The sequence below is a fragment of the Urocitellus parryii genome, chromosome 3 (assembly GCF_045843805.1).
Source record: "Urocitellus parryii isolate mUroPar1 chromosome 3, mUroPar1.hap1, whole genome shotgun sequence".
Lineage (NCBI taxonomy): Eukaryota > Metazoa > Chordata > Mammalia > Rodentia > Sciuridae > Urocitellus > Urocitellus parryii.
This window is the reverse complement of record NC_135533.1, coordinates 70,648,053-70,669,179: the sequence shown is the minus strand read 5'-3', so window position 1 is coordinate 70,669,179 and position 21,127 is coordinate 70,648,053. Positions and strand designations below refer to the sequence as shown.

At 33.2% G+C, this 21,127-nt stretch overlaps 1 protein-coding gene across 2 annotated transcripts in view; it reads left to right on the top strand.

Annotated features, from left to right (window-relative positions):
* The window catches only part of Immp2l (inner mitochondrial membrane peptidase subunit 2), an 893,720-nt gene that overhangs the window by 588,305 nt on the left and 284,288 nt on the right, over nucleotides 1-21,127 (top strand). For both annotated transcript variants that reach the window (XM_026408285.2, XM_077796726.1), the window contains one exon: nucleotides 9,092-9,157. In XM_026408285.2, the coding sequence (XP_026264070.1) occupies nucleotides 9,092-9,157 (66 nt within the window). The remainder of the gene's footprint in view (nucleotides 1-9,091; nucleotides 9,158-21,127) is intronic.

Below are 21,127 nucleotides of genomic sequence, written 5' to 3'. Positions count from 1 at the left end.
GTGGTCTTTCAAAACATGGTGCCATTGCTGATAAATCCATTGTAATTTGCATTAGACCCCTGCAAGCATGTTTTGTGCTGAAGATCATTCTTATCACTGATGTTTGTGCTCATGTCTCTTGGCAAAGCTTCCATGTTACAGTGAAAAGAAAATCCTAAGTGTCAGCCATTCAGATGAAGAAGGGTGGGTGGTGAGCATATGTTTCTGAGAATCTGCTTTTATTTAAATGAAAACCTCTTTCACACATTTAACCCACAGACACGCAAGACCAGTTGGATATTATTTTTCTTAATTCTGTTTAGCCTCGGTTTACTCCATTGTAGAGGTATTTGAGGATTACTAATGGTTCCTGTACCTGTTTCTGGAAGAGACTCATTAAGCTTCATCTATGGAAATCAGGCCTCCTGTGAGTTTCATCTACTCAAGAAGAAGAGGGTTTGCTCTCATTTTGACTTAATAATCTCACACTTCTGTTCTGGTTTGGAAGAAAACTGTTGAACACATTTGATCTGTAGAGTAGATCTAGAGCCTGTGAAATGTACAACTCACCAAGAACATCATCATGACAACTTTAGAGATTAGAGTCCATTTTTGTGTGTGTACAGATTCAGAAGACCAATGCTCAGTAAAGCAGGCAAGCATTCTCATATTAATCAGTGTCTTACAACCTAGAATCAAAGCCTCCTGGTGTGAGGAACAACTCCTGTGGGCCGACAGTGTATGTTTCCATGTTAGGTACTTACCCAATTATCTGGAATAAAATTTTATGGACTAGCAAAAAAGAAGCAGCATCAGTGTGGTGTGTGTGTGTGAGATATGTGTGTGTGTCGTGGCACATATATGATACACACACACAAGAATGATTGAAATATAAAAGAATAGACATTCTGACAAACTGTTGTCTCAACATATTTTGTATTTTTATTTTTATTTTAAAAAGACTGAACACATTTTCTACACTGCTGACTATGTAGTTAACTAAAAATAGCAAGACAGAATCTAGCTTTGTGTATCACAAGTTGAGATATGGTTGTAATTTTTGGAAAGGAATTTCTTTGTTATTTAGAATCTATAACACTATTAATTAGGAATATTTTCCCCAGTTTTATTCATGTATAATTGACTGTCTATATATTTATAATGACCATTATATAAACACACACACACACACACACACACACATGTTATTAAGTGATTAAATCATGCTGATCAAGATAGGCATCAACTCACATACCTGTCACTTTTTTCTGTCATAAGAACATAAAGATCTACTCTCTTAACTGTTTTAAAGTATATAATACATTATTATTTATCATAGTTTCTGTTCTATACAGTAGATCTCCATAGCTCTTGTCTGACTGAAACTCTGTACACTTTTCCATATTTCTGTCTCCTTTGTCTATTCCTGACAGCTGCTATTCTACTCTCTATAACTAAGAATATTTTGATCATCTTATTTTCTTAAAGAATAAACTTATCAAGGGAAAAGTCATTCATTGGATTGTGAGTAACCAAAATAATAATCAAATGTGTCCAATTTTGAGACTCTTTTCAATGATCAGAACCCAAACTTAGCAGCTCCAAGGTTCTTCTGCCCCCAGGAGGAGGCACTAGTGCTTTTGCACTCTCTTTGCTGAATCCATGGGCACCACACTTTCTTCTTATTTACCTGGCTGTCATGATACTGTCTGTCTCTCTGGTCACTGTTCTGTACCTCTCTTGCTTAGTTTATCTTAATGAGGCAACATCTGTTCGGTCCTTGGTAATAATTCTGTCTCAGTTTTCTCTATTTCCCCCCAAAGTTTCTTTACAGTTTTTCATAATTCTTTTTAAGCCCCCCCCCACACTAAAATATTGCCATCTCAACCTTAGAGATTCAATTCTTAGAATTATTTGGCTTAACTTGTCAATAGATAAATTATCAAAGTTATCAGTTATTGTGGTACAAATAGCAGAAGATAAAAATTCATAGATAAAGTTTCTGATAACTTAGCTATTGGAGCTATATGTGGCTGCCACACTGAGCAAGTAAATGATAATGTTTTCAGGGGTGGCTAGTTGCAATTGATTTTGTAAAATCCCAAACCTCATGTATTTTTTCTGAAGATAGTTGCTGATGCCATTCAGTTTTGCAATTGGGGGCATAAAGTTGACATTTTCAAGAAACCAAATTGTGTGTAGTTATTGGAGCCTAACTGAGAACTCTTCTGTAAAACAATAGTACTATATTTTAAAAAATTAATAAGTTCAACAGGGTTAGAACAGAAATGAGTCAGGAAGCCTCATATTCTATTTATGTTGTAACCTCCACACTGTCAACATTCTCCAGGAGACTAAGCATTTAGGAAAATTATGCAGAAACTCACCTCTTCCCACACATAACTTGATTTTACTAGGAAATTCTGAATCCAGTAGAATAGTTGAAACATTAGTAATGCATGTCACTAAATAACTAGACAGTATATTAATCTACAAATATATGCAGTGGAAAAAGTAAAATTAAATGGGTGCAAATTCTCAAGTTATAGAAATAAGATATGCCAAGAATATATAACATTTTGTCACTACTGAATTTAAGTTTCCAATTGCAAGCAAAAGCTTATTTTTTTTTTTCAATTCAGGATGAATTTAAGAGCTTTCCAAGACAATTTAAATCAAATTAAGTCTGTTTATGGAACTCCATCTTGACAGAGAAGCATCTCAACTCAGGGGAATTTATAATGTGATAGCCTCAGAAGAAGGGTGCACCTCAGTTGACACCTTTCTGTTGGCATCCACAGTGAAGTACATTGGACTGTCTGGTTCTCAGTTGTAAAGTTTCCAGTTCCCAACAAGCCTGGCAACCACTGCAATGTCCTCATTCCCATTTTACTCTCTGTTCTCTGACATGAAAAGTATCCTGATACTTACAGTCATGGGACAAAAGGGCTGAAGTGGCACATCAGTGTAAATTTCCCAGTTTGTCTGACTGCAGAAAATTACACTGAAGACACATGACCTTGTTTTAAGGGCATAGCTCTTTGGGCAGTTTTCAAAAGCTTAGTCAGTCATAAATGAGATGCTTATTTTTATTAATGGTAAAAATTCTGCCTCTTTTTTCAGATATTTGACTGGCTAGAAAGTAATTATGGGTGAAAGGATAGGTGGAAGTTAAATGCTAGCTCCAGGTAAATGAGCAAGACTGCCTTAGGTTCTCCTCATTTTTACCAAAATGGTCCTGTCTCTCAGCCTGAAATCCCTCACCCCACAATGTGACCCACATATTTGCAAACTGGCAAGTAAGCTGTGTTGGGGATAGACTGAGCCTTATACCACTCTTCCAATAGCATTTCCAGGTATCTACAGGCATTAACATTTTTCATAACCATTGGGTTAATGTTCCTAACTTAGGCTCTCACATATTAGTATCCATTTTGCGTTTCAGTTGGTCAACCTTCTCTGGGCCATTTTGATAGATATAGGCATGGTTTGATAAAGAAAACATAAATAAGTTGCTCTTCCTGGGTGATTTGTTGTGTGAATATTCTTGAAGCCTACCAAAAATATGTGGCAATATTTCACAAGCTGATTGAAGCTGAAGGTCTAAAGCTGGTTAGCTTACTTGAAGTCATAAAGCTAGGGTTGTGAAGCCAGAGTCATAGCTTTATTCCTTTAAGAACCATTTGATTTTGTTTTATTCCATGGGCTAAAATGATATTATATTGGAAAGCATACTGCGTGTGATAGTGTGGATTGAGAGCTAAGTCCTAGCTTAACGAAAGGAAAAACTAACATTTTTGAGGGCATGGCCAACTTTGGGAAATGAGTAAAGGTACTTCTATACAGGTCTGCACCCGTATACTAACTTATGTTATATACTAATTTATATTAATTATTTATCTTCTCTATTTCCACAGATATGTTCAACTTTAAGCATATTCAATAAAAACATATGTTTACAAAATAAATAAATCAGGGCTTAGTTTTTATGATCAGAAGTTTATATGTTGAAGCAGTTTCTTTAAATACTATGACTTTATACTGCTTGGAAGAATAACAGAGTTTTATTCATATGTATGCTGTGTATTATCTATGTGCTGTATATATTCATTTACATACAACCTATCTAGATATTGAGGTACAGTTGTAATTGTAATTATCTTTAATACCTGAAGATTGAACAGTTCTGTCAGGAAATACTTGAGTCAATAAACATTGGTAAAAATTAACTTCTTGTTATGATTATACTAAATTCTTTGGACTTTTCATAGTTAAGTGAAGATTTTTGTTTTTAGAATAAAAAACTCAATTAAAAAGCTGTGGCACCTCTTTTTAATTATAGAAGATAGAGTTTTAATACACATTTAATTGATTTTACATAATTTTAATTGATTTTATATAATCAAGCCTGACTTACTTATAAGACCAGTTTTTAGTCTTGCTTATTAAACTTCTCCTAATCATAGTAAAAGTGAAAACAATATTTACATTTAACCAAGAAATTTTATAAATCTTTCAAGTTTCATGCTTTTTTGTTTTGTCCTATCAGTACTATTAAAACATACTTACTTGTGTAAGGGATCATGAATATGAATTTGAAATAAAGTTGCTGTTGCTACTGTCATGTTTTTAGATCTCTAGAAACCTGTTTGGAACCTCTTCAGTGCTCTGTAGAAGTTCCACTGTTGCTGCTCAGTAGCCTTATTCAGGTCTGAGAGTATGGCCAACTAGGAAAAGTATGCCTATCCTGTTCCAGCCTTACCAAATGAGATTGGATAAGTCCTAATCTTTGAATTCTCCTTTGCATTAAAGTTTTCTGAACATATAACAACTTTTTGTGACTGCCTGAGATACTTTTCTTGAGATCTCCCTTTCTCCTTCTAGAAAATCAGGTTTTAAAAAGCAAACTTGAAATATTAACCTGAGTTCTTGCCACCTCATTCATAAGTCATTTTGTTAATACTAAGGCTCTTGGATTGGACTAATTTCAGAGATATCAGAGAAAAAGTAATTGTTAGGGATTAAATATATATCTGTCATTTTCTGGAGTATATCTGAAGTTAGATGTTCCACAGTTTTGAGGATAAGAATGAACCCAGAGAGCAAAAGAAGTCTAGATTTTTTTTTTAAGTTTATAAAGATTCACATGAGACACAGAGTTTAGCAAGGAGAAAACTGTAGCTGAAATGATAGACTAAGTAAAAAGTTTTGAGAATACTAATGATTAAAAATGTGTTAATTTTTTTAAATGAATGAATAAAAAGGGGGAGTGTAGGCACAGAGTTCACACTACTGATAGTAAAGCAAGTATATAGAATCTAACACCGAAATTGCTCCTTATCTTTATTTTATCAATTGTGTTGATCTAATTTAAAACTAAACTTTGACTATTCCATATGAACACTGTGTTTTAGTCAGCTTTTTTGCCACTGTGAGTGAAGGACCCCATCAGAACAATTCTAAAGGAGGAAAAGTTTGAGTGCTCACAGTTTCAGAGGTCTCAATCCATACACAGAAGGCTCCATTCCTCAGGGCTTGAGGTGAGGCTGAATATACTGGTGGAAGAGTGTTGCAGAGTGAAGCAGCTCACATGACAATCAGAAAGCAGAGACACAGAATCTACTCACCAGATACAAATATACCCAAAGCCATGTCCTCAATTCCCACCTCCTCCAGCCATACCCTGTCACTTCAGTTACCACTCAGGTTAATCACTATCAGGGGATTAATTCACTGATTGGGTTAAGACTCTCACAACCCAATCATTTCTCCTCTGAACCTTCTTACATTGTCTCACATGTGAGCTTCTGGGGGACATCTCATATCCAAACCAGAACACACTGTTACATTTAGTTTTGGTATTTCTTTGGTTAATTATGTAATAAAACTTAACTTTTGAAAGGCTTTTCTTTGCCATCCATGCAACAAAATCTGAAAATACTTTTATTAGAGAGTTAAAAATATTCTGTAAGTCTTAAAGGAAGGACTTTTTATGACTGCATTGAGCATACTTTTCTTTCTACTCTTGATGATTAAAACAATAACAAAACTCAAATTTTAAAAATTATGGTCAAGCCAAATTGTATGATTTAGTGCTTGGGTGCCCTTTAGGACAGTGAAATGTACCCTATTTAATATAAAGTATCCCCTGAGTATTGATTCTTACTTTTACCTCATTAATGAAGCACCAAGATTTAAACCTCATTAGGTTACATACAATGTAATTAGTGTCCAATAAATGGTGGTACTTTTGAAGGATCAATGCTTGCATTAGACTGTGGTTAAAGTGACGTCTAATCCAGAGATTAATTCAATGACAGTCTGGCCCAATTCTCAGCCATATAAATATGAAAATCTGTCCGATTCACAGAAGATTTAGAATTTTGTCTCAAATGGGAGAAGAAAGGGACTGTGTAGGTCCAGAGTAAAGGGTCTATTGGACATAGGGATGTCAGTGACAGAAGGTGGGTTGGGTGCTAATCATGCCATTTCCACAAAACATGGGGTCCCTCATAAGTACCCCAAAGTACCTTCCCAGTGCTCCAGAAAGGGCCAAAATTACTACATTTGAGGACATAGAAAACATGAAATTAGTTAAAAGATTACAAAATCTAAGGCCTGGTTATGTTTGACTTGTCAGTGAGTAAAAATAGAAACATCAGAATAGAAAGTGAAATTCAAAAGAAGAGCATTGAGTATCATCTTAAGGATATCCTGTTATGTGTACCCTGTACTTTATTCCTTGCCCTAAAGCCATTCTGTTTAGAGACATGTTCTGTCATACTGAAAAGATTTACTGAGCCCATGCAGTAGAGAGATAATTCTAGGCTCCTTGTCCAAATGTCTATAGAAATCTTACCTAATTAAATCATAAGCATAAAACAGAATGTTTACAATGCTGGTCTCAGAAATGAATATAACAAGCCATATTATGAAAACACTAAAATTAAAAATTTAAATGTAAATTTGAGTATTAACTTGGAAGAATATATTATATTCCTAAAGTAAGGTGTAATCCTCCACTTGTTATTCTTCACATTTTCTAGAAGATAGGCAAGTGGCCCAAGAAAATTAAGACAAAGAGAAGTTTAATAACATTTATGATGTAAATCTGTAATAACTCTTCTACCACTTCTACTAACATCAAAGTAATGCATTCAACAGCCTAATGATTCAAATATAGATATAGATTTTAAGCAGTAATGGAATTAATGTTAGTAATAGCTTTTTTCATTTTGAATTATTTGATTAGAGTCATGAGTTTAATATTACATTAAAATGTATAGATGTGTTTGAAGTAGTAATTTATAAGATTTTAATCATAAAGATTGTTCACTTTACATATTCTATTTTGTTTCATGGTCTTAAAAAACAGATTATTTAAAATATAAAATTCTTCTCAAGCATCTCAAAAGCTTAAAGATTGTTCACATAACTGTTTTTATACTAGCTAGTAGGGATTATTTTTCTGTTATTTCATAAATGGTAAGTCTCATTCAATATTACAAGGGAAACTTAGTTCAGGTCTTACTCTTGTTTTGTAGCATTTTCTTTTTGCTATGCTGGGGATTCAACCCAGTGGCACTTTGCCACTGACCTATATCCCCAGCACTTTTTACTTTTTGTTTTTGAGACTGTGGTCTTGCTAAATTCCTAGACTAGCCTTGAACTTTCAGTCTTGTTGCTTTAGTCTCCTGAGTTGCTGGGATTATAGGCATGCATCACTGTGCCTAGTTTAGATCATTTTCTTCTCAGATGATGTCATATGTCTTAAACAGTTGTCTTCTGCTAATGAGCATTTCAATAATCAAATCAAACCCTGGGCATAAATGCTTTTAATATTCACAAAAATTCTCCCCCTACTTTTGTTTTAGATTGACTTAATGTTATTGGCAGGAAATTAACCATATCAAAATAGAGTTATCCACTGTTGTATAATAGATTACCCCAATATCTAGCAACTTAAAAAACAAACATTTACCTCACACATTTCCTAAGGATTTGGAGAGCAGAAGTTCCTTATCTGGTTAGTTCTGGCTTAGTATCCCTCATGGGGTTGCTGTCGCAATGTTAACCAGTGCTACAGTTCCTAAGGACTTGACTGAAGCTAAAGGTCTTGCTTCTCAGTTTACTCAAATGACTGTGAGGAGATCTGGGTCCTCAGCAAGTGAATTTCTCAACAGGTTTGCTCAGGACAGAAATGGTTTCCCTGAGAGAAAAAGGGGAGAGGGAGGAAGGGTGGGTGAAGTGAGCAAGAAAAGAAGAGCTCAAACTGGAAGTGAAAGTCTCTTTCAAGACACATCTCAAAACTGATGTATCATCACTTTTCCCACACTATCTTGACCCCACAGATCACTATTATTACAAGGTGGAAAGGATGTACACAGGAGGCATCTACCAGGAGGAGGAGTTTAGAGTACATAGTATTGTTCCAAGTAGAAGATTTTTTTAAATTATTATTCAAATAGATTAAAATAAATGATGTCATTTTTAAGTACATCAGAACCTGTCAATATTTTAAAACTATTAGTAACCCTGTTCTAGGGGTTACTATAGTCTATAATCTTCAAATGGCTAGTGTAAATGTAGCATAAAGGAATTTCCTAATTTTTTATTTTTTTTAAATGCTTCTTCTGGAGAGTTTAAACCAACTCCTCTGTTTAGTATTTAATTTAATTAGTCTAATTCAATTTAGTTTTTAAATTTAATTTAGTATTTAAATCTAACTCCTCTGTTAATTTTAAAGAAAATTAACCTAAGTATGCTTTTGTTTTAAAGAAATATCTAAATGTTTTCTTATGTATGTTTTGTCTTTCCCCAAAGTATTTAATGACACTAATAACCTATTAATAAATTTTATCCCTTAATGATAAACTTCTTTATCCTGTATTTTTATTTTTGCAAAGTTTCAGCATGACTTCTTTTTCTCCAGATATTTGAAATGAAAATTATTTCATTAGTAACTTTAATTCACAGCTAAGTAGGATTGATGTTATATCATAGGTTCAAAGATTTCTTTAATGACTTTAATATAATCTATTTGCTATAGAATTTCTTTTCATTTTCTTAAGATAATAGAAACATAACTTATAAACTTATCTTTTTATTATAGGTCTCCTAAAAATCCAGAGCAAAAAATCATCAAAAGAGTAATTGCTCTTGAAGGAGATATTATAAGGTAGGTGCCCAGACTGTGGTTTTTGAGCTTGAGTTTTAAATACCTAGATTTTTAAATTTAGTTTTAAATCACAAAGCTTTGGAGGTATTCTACATGAGCTGCTACAGCTTCAGTAAGCTCATTAATCATTTTGGGATTGCACACATCCATAAACTTAAGGATCATGTTATTACTTTTAAATTGTAAAGTGTACAAAAAATAAATATTAATTAAACTAAAATTAACCACATACTTTGTGGCTATTAAATCATTTTATTTAGGTATGCAAATTAGCACAATTATTTGAAGATTATTATATTAATGTCCATTTTAGAAGTATTCAAGAATATTTTACGATTTATAAAGCAAATACAGAAACTAATAGCAATCTTTAATTATCATGAAGATGGGGAGAAGCTTCAAAGAATGTAAAATATAAACTTATGAATTAATGACAACAATAAAAGTTTTAGATAATACTGTAATAATAAGATATTTCAACAATATATAGTAATGTCTCATTTATTCTACTTGCTGATAAGTTAAGAACATATTTCAGGTTGAGTAAATATATAGTAACATGGCATGCTGTATTTCACTTAGACTGTTTATTTTAAATAGATTGTAAACAGGTCTATATAATATCGTAGCCAAAATGCTTTGAAAACTATTCTCTTGAAGTTTCCTGATTCTGTTTTACCAAGAGTTTCCATCCTATAAATCTGTATTAATGATACTATAGATAAAGCAATCTCATTAAAATGAATCTCAGTCAGTATTAGAGCAGAATCTAGACCAGGAGTTCTCAAAGGATGGCTTTAAGATACCTGAGGATCCCTAAAACCCCTTTAGGTGGCCTATTAGATCAAAACTCTTTTTTCCAGTAATGCTAACATGTTATTTGCCCTTTATATTCTCATTTTCTTGTGAATGCACAATGTAATTTTTCAGTTGTGTGATATTGTAATAGATTAAAGGCAGAAGCAGTTATGAAAATTCAGCTATTGTCTGTAAAATTAGACACTTTAATAAGATTTACAAAAATGTAAAAATGCCCCTCTTCACTATTTTCTCTTTTGTTTTAGAAAATAAGTTTTTCATTCAAATATGTTTTTATGACATAGTTATATTTCTGCCATTTTAAATTAAATTATCAAAAAGACTTTAAAATTTTTTCTCCTAATTTTCAATATGATAAATATTGGTGCCTAGTATCAACATAAACACAAATTTTGAGGGATTTTCCATATTTTTTTGAGTCTAAGGACTCTTGAGAGCGAACAATTTAAGTACTTTTCAATGTAAGGATTTATGGAAAAAAATTTCACGTCAGGATTAAATGTTCATTAGTAGTCTCCATGGTATCAGTGAAACTATTATATTGAGCTGTGCTTTAAATTCATGATTTCTTTTTTTTTTTTTGGGGGGGGTGTCTATTTATTTTAAAAGTTTGAGATATAATTTAAATATCAATTTGTGAATATCCAAATATACTTTTAGTATTGGAAAACAGTGTGTAGATATGCAATCCCACAAAAGAATGAGTCAGCAAACTTGAAATTATGCTAAGTGAAAGAAGCTGGTCACAAAAGCCCAAATATTATGTTTCCCTTTATCTGAAAGTCCAGAGTAGTCAAATCCATAGAAACAGAAATAAGATTAGTGGTTCTCAAAGGTGTGGAAGAGGGGAAATGGGGCTTACCACTGTGGGACATAGGGTTTTGTTTATTTGTATGCTTTTTTTTTTTTTGAGGTATGAACAGTGTCCAAAAATTAGATTCACAATAAAAACTAAAATACTAAAGACACTGAGGTAGATATTTTAAGTTGCTAAATTGTATGTTATATAAATGACATCAATAAAGCTATTTTTAAAAAATGAAAATTAGTCGACAAAGTAAGCAAAAGTTTCATCTATGTAAAATAATCTAGTAGTTAAGAAAGTCAAGGGATCGGTTTTACATTATAATCCAAAGAGAACATAGCTTTTAACTCAGTTTTACCATTATTGGTAATTAGCTAAATGGTCAACAATGTGAGCTTGCAAAGCATGGTCAGACACAAACAGCATTTTGCAATGAGAAATTCTACAATATGCCTCTCTGAGAAAAAGTCAGGGTTATTGCCTTCTTCAGCAATGTAAATATTAGGCTCACATAGCAGAGTCAGAGTCATTGTTGATGGCACAGGTTTAGGGTGGAGGATAGGGAGTTGGCCATGTGATATCATGCATACTCTCTGCACTCCTGAGGCCCATGCCTACAAAGTCCGCAAATTGACACCACAACATATGGCCCCATTGGTAGCCTTTACTATACTCAATCCTGGAGCAATAAGTAACATAAAGAATAGAAATACTTGCACTCAAGACTGACCTCCTATGTAGAATCTAATACTATTTTTGAAAAAAAAAAATAAAAAACAGTTGTTTTTCAGCAAATGCTGTTTTTAAATAAAATTAAAAATTTATTTTCTTTGAAACTTTTTTTTTAATATTCATTTTTTAGTTGTAGGTGGGCACCATAAATTTTATTTATTTATTTTTATGTGGTGCTGAGAATCAAACCCAGGGCCTCGCACATGCTAGCCATAATTATTGCTGAGACATAACTCCAGCCCTTCTTTGAAACTTTATTACTCATATATACTGGGGCTTAAATTAATAATTGAATATATTTCTACAATGATATCTAATAGTGCTGAAAAATATAAGAGAGTATTTAGATAACAAAATATAATTTATAGATACATATTCTTCTGGACCCCATTTTTAAAAGCAGTAGAACATATAAAAACATTTGTAGAAATATGCTTTCCAATTACCTCTACAAAACATTAGTCAAATAGTGACCCAACTGGTGACAGGCAAAGTGCTTTGGACTATGATGTGGACTTTCTAGTCCCACCTTTCTTTTAATATTACTGGGTTACCTAGAAGGGAATATAAGAACAAATGTGAATTACCATTTTTTTTTCTTTCATAAAATTATCAAAGAAAAAACTTACTTTTTAGAATTTAGTTATACTTCCTGTACTTGTCAGTATTATTTTTAATTCAAATCATGCATAATTAGAGGATAGAATAAAAAACAATCTTTTCAGAGATTAGGCCTGTTAAAGGTTTAATCCAAGCTCCCATTAATATACTGCTAGTTAAACTCCTTTAGGTTGCTAAAGAACACACAAGAAAATCAACAGTGGGCAAAATAGGGCAAAAGGCAATAAAATACCTATATCTCTGTAGGTATAGGATGTATGCATCTGATGACCACTGGTCAACCAAAAACCTGTCCTTGGGGTAGGTGTCCTTCCCTGTCTAGTCATCTGTGACTAGGTAGACCAGTCACCTGATGTATACCTTGTAGTTATAAAAAAATCTGTTGCGAGGGCTTGTAGGTATGCCAGGTACTGTGAGGTATCTAAGAACGGGGCATTGCAATTTGCAGTCATTTTACTAAGCATAAGCATTTGAAACTTCAGTTCTATAAAACAGTTCTCTGTTCTCATTAGTAGATGCTTTTATCTTACTTTCTAAGGAAGAAAAACATTTTTGTTTTTATTATAGAAATAACAGTCCTATTGAATTCAAAATGCTATAATGAACACACTTACACACAAAGCTTTGTGTCTTGTTTATTTTTGTAGAATAATTAGCTACAAGTGAAAATACTAGGTCAAGGCATGTTGTTGTGGTTGGTGCTGCTGTAATTCTTAGACTGCCAAATTTCGCTCTGAGAAAGTTTTTGCATGTTTATATTCGTCAACACTGTATGAACTACCCTTCTCAGAAGAAACTGATTTAAAGGTCATGTGCAAGGGGGACTTCAGATTCATAAGAAAAATCATATCAATCCAAATTTTGAAATTCATGTTAGATGATCAAGTTATATTTTATTTAGTCAGTTCACTGAAAGTATCGATCTTAGTGCTATTCATTTAAAGAGCACTCCTCTAGATAACAAGAGATATTAGTAATTGAAAGAAACAAGATTCCTCCCCTCATGGTGCTTACATTCTAAGGTTTAAAGCAGACAGTAAGTGCTTAACATTTAACATATAGATAGATAATAAGTAAACAGATATATAACTTATAATGCAATATCATGGTTGAGAAGTGCTATGAAGAAATATAAAACAGGAAAAGAGGTAGAGAGTAAAAGCAAGGGTAGATTTTACTTAAGGGGTTCCTTGGAAGTCTCTGTTACAAGAAGACGTTTGAGAAGATTTGAAAATAAGGGAAGGAGGAAAAAGAACCATACTAGTATCAAGGAGAAAGATCGTTCAAAGCAAAAAAATAAAAAAGCAATCCTAAAATGAACACTTACTAGATGGGCTTAAGGAATTGTATGAAGCTACCATTTAAGGAAGGAAATTGAGGTAAGAGTTTTCTTCTGATAATTGTTTTCTTCTGATAATTGTTTCTTCTGATAATTGCCAGCAAGTGGAGGATTTACAACAGTGGAGTTGTATGATCTGACTGGTTTCTTTAATAGATTATTATCTGCTGTGTGAGAATAGACTAGAGGCATGCAATCTGACTTAAATAACTGGTCAGAATATTTCTCCCTTGAAGAAGTAATTTCTACCTTCTGGTGAATGCAGTTAAGTGCCCTTGTTTATGACAAACATGATGACTACTTTGATTTATTTCCAGTGAATCAGATAAAAGTAGTCACATTATTTATAATCACACTCACCATATCAATGAAGTGAAAATAGAGCTGAAGTGTTTGTTCAGAGAATTCAGCCAAGAATTCCCAAAATTTTAAAAGAGACCCATTGGGAGTGTGGACTTTCTATCTCAATGCCAACATTGATTAAAATCACAAGGCAATGGCTCAATTTTCTGAATCTCTTAGCTAGGAAGGTAGTCGTTTTCATAATGTTGACCCAAATGGGTATGCTTATCTATAATACTAACAGTAAAAAGCTAATGAAAGTAATATTTAGACATACTCATTAGTTCCACCAAAATGCTGTTCATAGTTATTTGCTTTTTCTTATTAATTTGTTATGACTCACATTGAAGCAGAGTTTTAAAAAAGCATAAAATGAATGTAAATCCCTAACCACAGCACATCAATGTGAGTCAGTCACAATTGAAATTTCTAAAGCGTCAACATTGTTTATTGGGACACTCATATTTCTGTTTCACAGATCTCTGCCCAGTCAGAAATGAAGCTCAGCATCATTTCTCCTCTTACTTGGTGAAATATACTTCACAGACTTTTGATATCTGGCGCTTTATGTTGTTACCAACCTCAATGAAGCAAGTAAATGGAGTCCTTTGGTTCCCAATGAAGAGGGCAAACATAATTTATCACCTAAACTAGGAGACTTTGTAGAGTGAAAAAGGAAAATATTAATTACTGCATTGGGATAATCAAACATGAACCAGTGCTGCCAAGACAAACCACTGCAAATGGTCATCTGACAAGTGAAATACAGTCTATTTTATAATTCACTTCACATACATTGTTTTTGTTTCATTTGTGGCCCTCCTTGTATTAGATGAATTCCAAGAAGTGTTCCCAGGAAACAGAATAACTTATTGGCCCCAGGGAGGCATTAGGCAGGGGAGAATAAGAAGTGTTCTGAGAAGCATTTCCTCCCACAACACAGTCATTTTCCTACTGGAATGCACAGTGTGAGACTTTCTGTAACCCTTACTGATACAGAAGAACAGTCAGAGGGAGGGAATCATAAAACTTTTCTCACTGCAAAATATTTAAGTGATAATTCCTCTTCAAGTCTAAACACTATGTTGTAAAATGTCAAAATACCATAATTTATTAAAAATAACTTTTCTGGTATTAGTAAAAAAAATCCATTGAACCACTAGAAATTTTAAAGCCTGTTGATTTTAAATGGGCTATTGAAGATATGGAAATCAATATTAGCCTATCACAGACAGCTGAATCATATTTTGTTGTAGCAAATAAGCTCCATAGGAAGAAAAACAGAACTAAATTGAGTTTTCCCCAGCGAAACTACAAATGATGCCTGTTTAATAACTTCTTCTTCTTCTTCTTTTTTATTGTTGCTGCAGTAGCTCTGAATAATAGAAGCCTAATGTGTTTGCATGGCTCTCTTCCATGCATTGATTTATGGTATTTTTGGTAGATTAGGAATTAGCAGTGCTTTCTAAACTGAAAGGAAGGAGATATGAAAAGAAGCTTATATCCAGGACTCTGATAAAGACTGGTGAATAAAATGTTTCGGAGCATGGAATCCAATAGTTTTATTGTATAGTTCTCAAATGGAAGCAGGATAGGTGGTTCTTCCTGAGGACAGGGAATATTTATGTGCTGGTTCCCAGTTGGTAATTTGAAGGTTTTGAGGAAATCTCTGAGGCCTGTTAGCTTGGTTTAATTTGAACAATGAGTTATTCCAAATCAAAATTATACATTCTTGTTTAATACTTAGGTTCTGACAAATGCTGCTACTTAGTGGATATGGGCTTGAGTACTGAATTTAGGTGTCTCAAGGCCTGTCCGGGGTTTAGTTACCACTAAATAAGAGGTGTTGTGAAAAATTATTAGTTTCCCTCTGATGTTACCATTGGAAATTATTGAAATAGGCTGGATATTCTTACCTTCTTCTTGCTGAAGAATTATAATTCTTTTTTTTTTTAAGGGAGAGAGAGAGAGAGAGAGAGAATTTTTAATATTTATTTTGTAGTTTTTGGCGGATACAACATCTTTGTATGTGGTGCTGAGGATCGAAACCAGGCCGAATGCATGCCAGGCGAGCACGCTACTGCCTGAGCCATACCCCCAGCCCTATGATTCTTTCTTACTAAAAAATTATGGATTGGTCAGCAATTTATGTCTTTATGAAAATATTACTTTCTTTTATATAGTTGTAGGTGATTTTTTTATAATTTCTTTTTAAAATATTTTTATTTTTTAGTTGTAGTTTGACACAATACCTTCATCTTATTTATTTATGTTTATGTGGTGCTGAGGATGGAACCCAGGGCCTCGCACGTGCTAGGCGAGTGCTCTGCTGTTGAGCCACAACCCCAGCCCTTGTAGGTGATTATTTATCTTACTATTAATGTATTAGTGGAAAAAATGCAATTGGTAATAAAAACTATGTTTTAGCAATTGGCATTTCTTTCTTACCATCAGGAAAATAGTTCATATCTAGAAATGTTGATCTTGATTTTACATGAAGATTAGTAGATCTTTTTATAAATGTCAATTTTAAATCAAAATTATTTTTGTAGTCCAGGAATATAGGCAGGTTTCTGGAGACACTATATCAAACAATGGGTACCCCTTGTTCTAAAAAGGTGTGACATTTTCTGAAAGTCAATAGATAATTTATATTGAATTGCCTTCTTCAATAATATGACTCCTATTATGATGATGATACTCTCTCTACTCCTATCAATGATTTCCCTGAATAGTTTCATTTTCTGCCTAATATCTTTATTTTTATGTGTGGTGCTGAGGATCAAACGCAGTGCCTCACACATGGTAGGCGAGTGCTTTACCTCTAATCTACAACCCAGCCCCTTAGTCTTTCTGTCTCTTGAATAGAGATCTTCTTTAGATAGAAAATCTTCTATGCTTATTTATTCCTACATCGTCTTTCATTTATTCATTTAGTATGGTGTGGAGGCCATGGGCACAGATGATAAATTCAGACTGCCTTGATTCAGATCAAAGCTTTGATTCTGACTTTGCTACATTGCCAAATTATTTAATTCTGTAAACCTAATTTTTCTCATCTATAAAATAAATATTATAATAGCGTATACTCCCTAGAGCTTTCTTGAGGATTACATGAAATAATGGATATGATTTGTCTAGCACAGGGCTTGGGATATAGTTTTGTTTAGTAAATATGAGATGGTAGTGGTAGTTGTTGTGATTTAACTATTGTTTATTGAGTATCTTGAATATTAACTATTTGCACAACACTGTGCTGGCTTCTGGGGTTATAAACATCAAAAGTCTCAGATAATTCTTATCCCTGTGAAGCTTGTAGTCTGAAGATAAAATTAAAAAATGATCAATGAAAGAGATGTAGTGTAACAAGAGAATCACCATCCTGGGGATATGCTAGAGAGCTCCTGAGAGTTTAGTGAAATTGGGGTGGGGCAGAGATCCTCTGGTTGGCCTGAGGAGCTGGGGTATGTTGGAGATTACTTTCTGGTGGAAATTTGTGATGAGTGAAGACCTGCAGCCTCCTGAACTGCAAAAGTAAGTCATGTTTAGTATATAAAACTCAAATAATACTGGAGCATATCAAATAAAAAGGAAAGGTCTTCTTTTCATTTACCCCAATTCAACCCCCAGACTGAAATGTGGTATGTATCCTTCTAACCTATGTTTCATAGCAGGAGATTGAAAAGATTAGAAAAGTATTTATCTGACAGTAGCTCTTTCCTTTAATATTTCACAAATACAATTGAGATACATCTTGTTTTAGTCAGCTTTATTTTTGCTGCAAACAAAAGATCTGACAAGAACAATTTTAAGGAGGAAAAGTGATTTCAATGCTCACAGATTCAGAGGTCTCAGTCCATACATAGCCAGCTCCATTCCTTGGGGCTTGAGACCAGGCAGAACACCATAGTGGAAGAGTGTGGTAGAGGGAAGTGGCTCACATGATTATCAGAAAGCAGAGAGATTCCACTTGCCAGATATAAAATATATGCCCTCAATGCATGCCCCCAATGCCCACCTCCTAAAGCCACACCCTTTCTGCCTTTAGTTACCACTCACCATGAAGAGATTTATTCACTGATTGGATTAAAGGCTCTCATAACAAGCACTTCACCTCTGAATGTTCTTGCATTGTGTACACATGAATTTTGGGGGATACCTCACATTCAAACCATTACACATCATATAGAATTATTTTTCCTTTGTGTAGGTTATGCTAGTATACCTTTACTAGGAAGGTATTTGAAAACATAAATTATAACTTTTAGTTTTTTAAAAGTCCTAGGAGTAACCTGCACAAAGATACCATAATGCATTTTTGGGTAATGATGCTACACACTGTAGACCAATAATTTATTGAAAAGGGAAGGATAAATGAAAATGAATATTGAATATGTCCTCATTATTTAATATTCTCATATTTTACTCAGATTATCTAAAAGGGAGTATTAGAACCACCATGCTATGCTCTCTAGGCAGTCCATGGGATAAAATAACAGAAGTGCTTTGGTTAGGAAGGACAGTGACTTAACTGAATTAGGAAAACAAAAAACAAAAAACTTCTGCAACAGGGATCCTAGGAAGATGATATAATCTGCCTGATGTCAGTCACATCTCCTTGCTTCACTTGAAAAGATTCTAATCAGTGTTTGATTTTTGATGCTTTTCACTGAGCTTCTTTTCTCATGGCTATCACTGGGCCTTTTCTTCTCAGTTCTGCCATGAACCTTACTCTTTCTATGGATTAGATAAATGAGGTGAAGAGCTCCTGTGGAGTCTGATGCTTCCTAGTAGGAAGCACATTGCACCTGGAGCTGCTTAGAGTATTAGTGTTGTAACTCTGGTTCAGTTACATTTCTTTTAGTACACCTTCCTGAAGTCATGAACTCCAAGTAAAATAGAAATACCATCTTAAATAGAGAAATACTAACTTTTCTACACTTCTTGAACTAAATATTGATTTTTTCCCTTCTGCCTGCAGTAATTTAAGTTTGTCAAATATTTTGAAAAGACATTTAATTATCACAGTATGACACTCAAAAGGTTTTCTAAAAATAACTTTTTAAAAATAAAACTTAAGAATATTTCAGCCTGAATAATTACTTAATAATTAAAGAACATATACCACTTGTATTTTTGTGTAATTTAAGTTAAATTTGTTTCCACTTAACATTGACCACTGTTTCTCTTTTATAATGTTTAGAGGAAGAATTTGAGGCACACAGCAGATATATTCATGATACAAATTTAATTATGGACATTTTAAAATTTTTATTAAAACAAAGCTTTTTTAGGTGTCTAAGAACAAAGTGAAATAGCCTGATATTGTAGAGAGTGTTACCACATTACCAGTTTACTTCCAGCTCCGTTTCTTATGAGCTCCGTGACCTTGGCAGTTATTGACCTTAATAATTTTAACATATTATATGTATTTTCAGGGTTATTTTGAAAACCACAGAAGATTTGTTAGAAGAAACATCAATACTTTGTTAACTTTAAAACACTTTCACAATTTTTAAAATTTTATTATCATTAATTTTCTGTTTGGCTTCTCCAGAGCTTGGCCAAGTGCCTTGCTCATTTTAGATAATCAAATATTTTGTTGTCACTGTTAAAATAATTTTGATGTACTGCCAGGTAAATGTATAGCTCTGTGTTTTATGAATCCTAAAGTTGGAAGAAACAAAATCATTTTTTAAACAATAAATTTAAATTTTTATTTTATTGTGGTGAAATTACTTTACATGAGATTTACCCTTTTAACAGATTGTAAAGTATGCAATATAGTATTGTTAACTATAGTGTTTTACAGCAAATCTCTAGAACTTATTCATCTTTCATGACTGAAATTTTTGCCCTTTGCTTAGCAACTCCTCATTTCTCTCTCCTCCTAGCCCCTGATAAACACCATCCTACTCCCTGATTCTATGGGTGGCTAGTTTGTGTACTTCATATAAGTAGAATATAAGCAGCATTTTTCCATCTGGTGAAAGCCTAATTTACTTGGCATATCGTTAGGATTTATTTATGTTGTGTATAGCAGGATTCTCTATTTTTTTAAGGCTGAATAATATTTCAGTGTACGTATATAACATATTTTATCTACAAATCTGTTGATGAATATTTCAGTTGATTCTATATCTTGACTATTAAGAGTATTACAATGAACACAAGAGGGTTAATATCCCTTTGAGATCCTGATTTCCATAACAGTGGTATCATTCTGCATTCTCAAAAACAGTGTACCTTGAATAGCTAAAATAATCTTGTAGAAAGAAAAATCTACACAAAACAATGCAACATTTGAAATGTTATTATTTTAAAACTTCTTATTTAAAGCTTTCAGATCTTGATTAATCATGCATAACTGAAACCACCACAGAATTTTTCTTAAGAAAAAAAAGCATCTTACTTCCTGATTTCAAAATCTATTATATATAGTGTTATATTAATTAGAATGGGATGGTACTATTATAAAGATGGACATATGTACCAATGGAACAGAACAGAAAATCCATGCATATTCAGTCAACTGATGCTTGACAAGTGTACCAAAAATGCACATTGGAGAATGGATAGTCAACAGCAGTTGAGAAAATGGTATCCATATGTGTAAGACTGAAATTGGCTCAATTAGGTCTTTTTTTTTTTTTTCCTCATGCTGGGCATCATACCCAAGGGTATGCACACTAGGCAAGCACTCTACCACTGAGCTATTCCCATACAGTATGCACAAAAATCAACTCAAAATGGATAATTATAATGAAATAGTTAATCTGATAACCAATAATTCTTAAAACTAAGTCCAAAAAATGCAAAACTCATAGAAAAAATTATAGAGGGGAAATTTTTATGACATTGGTATTGATATGTATCCTGAGTTGGCTGAGGAAGAGCTATTATATTACAAAAACACCATGGAGTGCTTTAACTGAAGAGTAACTATATGCTCATAAAATAAAATAGTAAATTTTATTGCTTAAATAGTCTCTTCTTACTACAAAAAGAATTGCCTTACAGTTGGTAAAATTCTGATAGAATACTATCCCATGCCATGCATAGTTCCTTTTATAAGCCCAGCATTAGAACTCCAATTATTCTTTAGCTGTTATGTTAGCTCAATCTGCCTGTGCCAGATCAAACCAATAATACAAAGGAGCTAACACCCTATGAGATAGATTATTATTTTTAAGTAACTTAGTTCTTCAACTCATTCATTATTATAGAAAATGTTCAAATATTATTTAACTTATTGTGAGGGCTACTTACATATATAATAATGTCTTAAGTTACAAGCAATGACTACATATTC